This window comes from Musca autumnalis, unplaced genomic scaffold (genome assembly GCF_047663935.1).
Source record: "Musca autumnalis isolate F117 unplaced genomic scaffold, ASM4766393v1 scaffold_2, whole genome shotgun sequence".
Lineage (NCBI taxonomy): Eukaryota > Metazoa > Arthropoda > Insecta > Diptera > Muscidae > Musca > Musca autumnalis.
Genome location: NW_027411755.1, coordinates 261,381,689 through 261,389,660, shown reverse-complemented (window position 1 = coordinate 261,389,660; position 7,972 = coordinate 261,381,689). Strand labels below are relative to the sequence as shown.

At 37.2% G+C, this 7,972-nt stretch overlaps 1 protein-coding gene across 1 annotated transcript; it reads right to left on the bottom strand.

The window, feature by feature from the left end:
• Positions 1-1,590: 1,590 nt before the first annotated feature.
• LOC141393449 (uncharacterized) lies at positions 1,591-7,869 on the bottom strand. Its single transcript, XM_073966438.1, has 3 exons — positions 7,473-7,869; positions 2,045-2,520; positions 1,591-1,972 (listed from the first exon to the last, which is right to left on the bottom strand). The coding sequence occupies exon 3, from the start codon at positions 1,828-1,830 to the stop codon at positions 1,591-1,593; it is 240 nt and encodes a 79-aa protein (XP_073822539.1). The 5' UTR covers positions 1,831-1,972; positions 2,045-2,520; positions 7,473-7,869.
• Positions 7,870-7,972: the final 103 nt, after the last annotated feature.

Here is a 7,972-nt window from a genome sequence, read left to right as displayed (position 1 = left end):
TCGATTTCATGTTTTTTGGTCTGGAGGTCTGCCGCGGCGAAGTCTATCATCTTAATTCCATTGTCAAATGATTCACTGTAAATACTGAATTTCCTGAGTGCTGGGACAAATATATGCTCCTTTTCTTATCTTTAGTGGGAGCATGAGCGAACATAAAGCTGATGTTGAACAATTTTGTCTTTAACTGTATTGTTGCAAGTCTTTCATTCACTAGGGTGAATCTGGTGACCAGAAGTTTTAAACTCCGGCCAACTATAAATCCCTAACCAAACTCTTGCTTTATGTCATGGCAGCTATAATCGGCTTTGTATTTTTTATTCAAGTACATCTGCTATGCGTAAACTTCACTTTCTCTACAAAGAATGCGAACATTCCAGGTGCAGATTCGTAGATCATGGTCCTTTAAACGTTTGCCGGGCTGCCGGTCAACTTTAGAGTAGTTTTTTTTCTTTGTTTTTTATTTTCATAATATGTTGCTTTTTGGTGGGCTTTTAGAAATTTTTCGTAAAAACACACCTTTGGCTCCATAGAAATTACTATGGAAACAAAGATCGCTCTGGTGGCACGGGTTAACCTTAACCGATCGTCATAAAATTTCACATATATGGCTTTTGAGTCAAATGAAAGAAATTTAAGGGGTAGGAGTTCCAATCAAAAATTTGTTTGTTTTTGTGGGTCAGTCTTATGTACATTCTTTGTATTACACGTCAACCAGGCCACAAAAAAGTGTTACTTATTAACGTACGGGCGATTACAAGATGTTATCGCCATATAAGGAACATAAAATTATCCGTTACTAACATTCTGCCATACTGCTTAAAACAAGAAACGGGTAGATGAAAATGCTGCCACAGATCCTCGCGATCACATTTCACAGTACTTCCATGTAGTTCGCGAAAATCGATGCTGGAACAAGATCCTTAATAATCAAAGTTTTATATCCATATAAAGATGTGAAGATGGTTCCAATAATGCTTTCGTTGCAGTACCTACCTTTTATAAGCTGAATAAGATCCATTTGGCCCGACATGATAGGAAGGATTTTCTATATCCAACTCCAATAATCCCAGTCGCTAATGTCATAAACCAATTCATTGTGAAGACCGTCATCAATTTACTCCAACTTCATGGAGACTACAATGAGTGGGGTGTGCACATTATTAGATTGAACGGGGAAAATAATAAAAGCAATCAAAAAAAAAACTGAAGAATTTCAAATCATATTCTGACATTAGGTCAGAAATTCTTAAAGTACCTAATTGACCTTGTCCATGAAGTAAGAAAGGGAAATTATTCATTTCCGCCTGTTAGGTTTAAATATTTTACGAGTTCGTTGACTTCACTCTAAACACATAACACATTTTCAAATATTTGTTTTCTAAATGTTGAAGGTGGAATAATATCCGACAAACCAGAACTCAAATCCGTTTTTCATGTAGTGCATACATATTTTACCCAGAGTTTTCAATAAATATTCATATAATTTTGTTTGTTTTAACTTTTCTATTGAAAATTTATTGCAACGATGATGATTTCTCTATTGTTGATAATTTTTTTTCTGACAAAGGAACATCGCTGTCCTTGCCATTTTTAACAGAAATGTAAGCTATTGAATTGTTGACGATTGTTCTTGACCATATCATTGTAATACCAAGCACTCGATGAGTTCGAGGAGGAACCCATTGGGCGAGTGGGAACTTCTAAAGTGTAACCAATACGAGGGCTGGATGATAGTTCATATTTGTTGGCCGCTACAGGCAAAGTGTTGCGTAATGGGCTGACATCCATGACGGGGCAGGATTTGCGGGATGAACGATTTTTGTGGACCATGTTGACAAATTTAGATTGTTTGGTTGAGGGGGTGTAAGGCAATCAGGGTACGCTTTGGATGAGTGTAAGCACGGAGAACTCTAGGAAGTTGCCGCAATTGGAGGTTCTGGAACCTTTTTTAGATGACAAATGTTTGGAAAGGCTAAACGGAAGTGAGAGAGAAAGCAATTAGTATCCATTGCAATTGCATTCATTTTAAAGTTTGTTAACTTACCTTAAATTAGCGTTTAATTTTGCTTTGGTGTCGGCGCGGTTATTCATTGACACATACGATTTTTCCCACTAAATTTCAAGTGATATTTGTCACAGAAATTTAAATTGTTAGGTAACTTGGTGGAAAAAAGTAAGCGGAGAGCTTTGTTTTTTTAAACTTGACTGTTGATGCTTCGGGTTGTGATATCCAAAATCAAATGATGACCTCCATTGTTTCGGGCCGGCTTTTTATACTCACGGATCTCAGTTTGCCATGCATTCGTTGCGTGCTTTTTTGAAGATTATTTTACGTATACGGTGTGTTTGTTTTCGAGTTTAGAAATATTACCAAAAACTTGTTTAAGTCGATCATCTGGCCTAATTTGCATAATTAGCTTTTTCGTTTTGAATTGATTTCATTATTATTTGTCTGGGATCAGTGAAATATTTATTGATCAGCATCATAGCGCGTAAACAATTTTCAGGGGAATATCATGACTAGATTTGTTATGATTTAGAGGGTTTTTTAATTAATACTAGAATTTGTTTGTTTGAGAGCAAAAGTATATTCAAAACGATTACCCAGCCAGTCCATTGACATCAAACGAAAGCTTTATAAGTAGCGTATTAATATTAAGTTATGGCTTCTGTTTACGTGATATGTGTTAAATAAATTTCACCAATTGTGAAAAATGACTGTAGAACATTTAAGGAGTTTCCTCTTGACCTAATGCATATCTAAAATTGTGCGCACGTTTTTCTAAATAAGATTCTGACAAAAACGCAAAACAAATATGGACTTTTTATCCGAACATAAATCATTAAAATATAAAATATATTGATTTTAAGTCTAGAGATTTCTGCTAAATAAGACTTTTGGCCGACTAGACGACCGAAATCCTTTCCCCTAAAATGTATTACTTAGGAGCTTAAAAAATAAAATGATTTTTGGAATTTTCCGAACAAACATAAATTTCCATAGAAAACTCAAAATTAAAGCTAATGCTTATAAAATCTTCTACAAGTGAAAACACTAGGTACGGTTTTATAGGCGGTTATACCAAAACGTGGACCAATAACAAAAATAAGAGGAGAACTCTAAAAACAGAATTATAGCAACAGAATTCTCTGTGAACAAAATATAGGGCGGATATTTCTACTCGCAGATAACCCTATAAAATGCGAGAAATCTGGGGTACCTTTACATGGGGACTAAATCAAAACATTGAACGATTCAACAATTTTTTGACCAATATATTGCTGGTTCATAAAAACCTAAAATGTCAAATATCAGCTTATTTGGATGGGTAATATTACTAAAAGGGTGCCACCGTGGTGCAATGGTATGCACACCCGAACCCCGCAAACGAACCCATGATCTGCGAATCTGCACCTGGAATGTTCGCACTCTTTATAGAGAAGGTGCAATTTACGCATTGGCAGATGAACTTGAAAAGTACAAGGCCGACATTACTGCCATACAGGAAATACGATGGAACGGGAAAGGCGTCACAACAACACCTAATGGTGACGCACTGTATTATAGCTGCCATGACACAAAGCATGAGTTTCGTTGCGGATTTGTAGTTGGTCGTAGGTTAAAACATCTGGTCTCCAGCTTCACCCCAGTATATGAAAGACTCGCTGCAATTCGATTAAAAGCCAAATTCTACAACATCAGTTTTATTTGCGCACATGCTCCCACTGAAGACAAGGACGAACAGACCAAAGATATGCTTTAGAAGAAACATATGACCGTTGCCCAGCCCATGATATTAAAATTATACTAGGCGATTTTAATGCCAGAATTGGAAAGGAGCATATCTTTGGCCCAACAGTCGGGAAATTCAGTCTCCACAGTGAAACATCTGACAATGACATATGGTATTCATAGGGGCACATGGCTTTCGCCAGATCAAAGAACAAGAAATCAAATTGATCACGTTGTGATAGATGGAAGACATGCATCAAGCGTGTTGGATGTACGATCGTTCCGAGGTGCAAACATAGACTCGGACCACTACCTTGTTGCAGCACAGCCACCAGATTAAACGTAGCAAACAAAGTGCGAACAGACACAACACGGAAGTTGGGCATCGGTAAGCTGCAATCACAACAGATAGCCACAGCATATTCCACTCAACTAGCCCAATTGCTTAATCAAAGCACTCCTCATCCCGATAACATATCAGCGCAATGGCAAAGTATTGCCCACTCCATGCAAACAGCCGCAAAATCCATACTTGGATACCAGAGAACTCCAACAAGAAATCCATGGTATGATCAGGAGTGTCCTGCTGCTACCGAAGAGAAAAATGCGGCATATAGGGCTACTTTACAATCCGTTGCAACGCGTAGCGCAAGAGAGAGATATCGGGAGAAAAGGAGAGAGGAGAAACATCTTTTCCGCAGGAAAAATAATGGTAATTTGGTAACTGCTCAGGATATGGAAAGAACGAGATAATTGGACCATACCAATGCGGCTTTAGACCTGGCAAGTCCACCATTGACCAGATATTTACCCTGCGGCAAATCCTGGAGAAGACCCAAGAGATGCAGATCGACACCTACCACCTTTTTGTCGATTATAAAACAGCCTTCGACAGCCCGCTACGTTCAAAGGTATTCCAAGCCATGTCTGAATTTGGTATCCCCGCAAAGCTCATCCGGCTTTGTAAAATGATTTTAACTGACACGAGGTCCTCAGTTAAAGTAGGAAAAAAACTCTCCGAAGAGTTTTGTACCAAAAGAGGTTTCAGACAAGGAGACAGCCTTTCGTGTGATGTCTTCAGCATCCTGCTAGAAAAGGTTATACGAGAGGCAAACGTCAAAAGAAGTGGCACAATCTACACCAATAGCCACATGTTACTTGTGTATGCTGATGATATAGACATCATGGAAGGTCAGTAAAAGAAGTAACCGATACCTTTATAAAGGTCGAAGGAGAATCTGCTAAAGTCGGTTTGGCGGTAAACGGCGAGAAGACCAAGCTGATAGCGTCGACGCGTAATGCGTCCATTGAGATCGGACCAACTGTGGAAGTTGGTTCCTATAATTTTGAGGTAGTAAAAGACTTCGTCTACCTCGACACCTCCGTAAACACAACAAACGACATCAGTTGTGAAATAAAAAGAAAAATTGTATTGGCCAACAGATGCTACTTTGGTTTAAGTAAGCAGTTTAAAAACAAAGCCACATCTCGTCAAACAAAAATAACGCTCTACAAAACACTGATACTACCCGTGCTGATGTATGGCTCCGAAGCCTGGGTACTTGCGCTAGCAGAGATGGCAGTGCTTGGTGTGTTTGAGAGAAAAATTCTTCGAAAGATCTACGGATCAATCTGCGTAGACGGTGAATATCGACGTCGCATGAACCACGAGCTGTATCTGCTATACAACGACATCAATATTCTTAAACGTATCGAGATGCAGCGATAGCGTTGGCTAGGCCATATCAAAAGAATGGGCGAAGATGAACCCGCTAAAAAGGCGTATAAGTACGAACCGCTGGGCGGTGCACGCAGATATGGCAGGCCAAGGAATATATGGCGCAAACAAGTGGATGAAGAGATGACAAGGCGAGGTATTCTAGAAAACGAAGCACTAAACAGGGTGAATTGGAAATCTTTTCTTAGTTCGGTCTATGGAACAAATGTTCTGTAATGGGCCACCTAAGTAAGTAAGTGAGTAAGTATTTTGCAGAGGTCAGGAGTCGTTTTAGGAACGAAAATATTTTCGTATATCTTTTTCAGTTATCAGTTGCCTTTATCAGTACTTTTGTGTCCAGATGCAAAAATACAGAAACATGGACTGGCAGCGTCCAGAATCAGAGACAGTTAATGGGATTAGCTGCGCAATTAAACAAATTCAAAGTGCCATCTATTCGGGCCCATTGAGGGGGCTGTATAGTTCGGAACATAACTGCACAAAAATCACTCGTGTTTGCCTTGGCAGATGACGTTCTTATGCTGCAATGAAGGGAGGTGGTGTCCGAATACGGCATTCACCTTTGTACTGCCTGCGCAACTGCATCAGTGGTAATGTTATTCAAACCTGCCTGACGTGCTCATTGTACCTTTGAACCTCTCCCTCCAGATCATGAAGATCTCTCCTTACGTGCCTGTGTAGGGGAAGACTACAAGATAGTTTCGGGGTTGCTCACGGGGCCCACTGGTTCAAAATCGTTTTTTTTTTCTGGTCAAAACTCTGTAACTTTTGAACGACCTATAACACAATCAGCTTTCCGATGCATTAAAAACATTCAAAATCGGTCTAACAGAGGAATTCGAAGTCAAAGTTAAAATTTTGAGTTTTTCTTATTTTGCATCAAAATATAAGTGTTTTTGAATTTTTTATATGTTCTAATTATTAAAACACTAATAAACATACAATAAAAATACTACAAATTAAAAAAATTTGAAATTTTCTTTTTAATTTTTTCAACAAATTTAAATTTTGTTTCAAAATTATAAAAATACTCCTTGCGTTTTTATAAAACTCATATAACTTTTATAAACACTCATATAATAAAAAATGTCCATCTATGTAATAAAGCTATAATTTCTATGGAGAAAATACACATTTTAACCAAGCAATTTTAAAAAATTTAAAAAAGTGTTAAACGGACGGTGCGGTTGCAAAAGTATACATATATGGGCTGAAAGAGAACGCTCTCAGGCATCATTCTGTGAAAACGGAACATTGTTCCATGCTGTTCCCTAAAAGTTCTAGTCCACTAAATTTGGAATTTCACTAAAATTTAGTCTGCTAAAGGGGTTTTTATATTGTCTTCCCATCACCAATTAGTATTCGACATGTACTCCAGCAGCACTCCATTAAGAAATTTTCTTCTAATGAGTTAGCGCAAGATGAATATTCTTGCACGGTAAAGGAACAAAGCTTTTATAACAAATTGTTGGAAGTGCTTTTAAAGTTTTTAGACGAATTGTAAGGATGTACAAACTGACTTATATACTTGTAGGGACCTCTTACAACTGCTAATAAAATGTAACGAACCGAGTTCCCTTTTCACGACTTCATTTGGACTGCATCCGGATGCAGTTAAAATTTGATGTCATTTTTTGGATCGCATCTGAATGTGCATAAAATGTGGGGAATGGAATACCTTTTTCATGACTCCGTTAGAACTGCATCAAAACATTCAGTAAAAGAACTAGTCTACATTGCACTACTTCCAATTAATTTTGCTGGGTAGTTTTGAATAATATTTGCTCTGTTCCAGAACCTGCAAGAAGCTACTACTTTTTACTACGATAACATTTTTACCTTTATGTTATCGAAAAAATAGTACAAATTAGTAGATTCTTGCAGTACTGGAACAGACCAATTTTTAAATCAATTTTCAGTTTCAATAAAATATTCACCAAAATTCGAAATATACGATTACGATTTATGGGAAAACGAGTCAAATCGTTTTCCTTCACATACCTGAGAGGGTTCAAAACCCTTATTTCATTTTTGGTCGTAGCGTTGGTCTAATGACTGACAGTATAAAAAGATTAATAACATAATTTATCTCTTGGGTAAGTTATTTGAAATAACGTAATTTTGTAATAAAAATTAAAATATGTTTTTGCATCGTTTTGAATTCTGTACCGTATTTTAATCACATCCGATTATAATGGCATCATTCTTTTCTCAGAAGCCGATACCAGCCACCATAAATTGCCCAAATGTCCGATTTAGTTACAAAAACCCAACAAATAAACATTATTTTGTGCGCCAATCATTAACAATTTTAAATTTGTGACGGTAACTTTCGAAATGATGAATATATAGAACGGAATTTAATCTATTCTAATGGCAACTCTACTTCAAGTAGACTTTGAATAAATTAGATTCGTTCCTATAGAAGTTACATCCAAGTCAATTGATTGCAGTGACCAATATTTGTATATTGTTCACTGATTAATTTGAATAAAATAAAA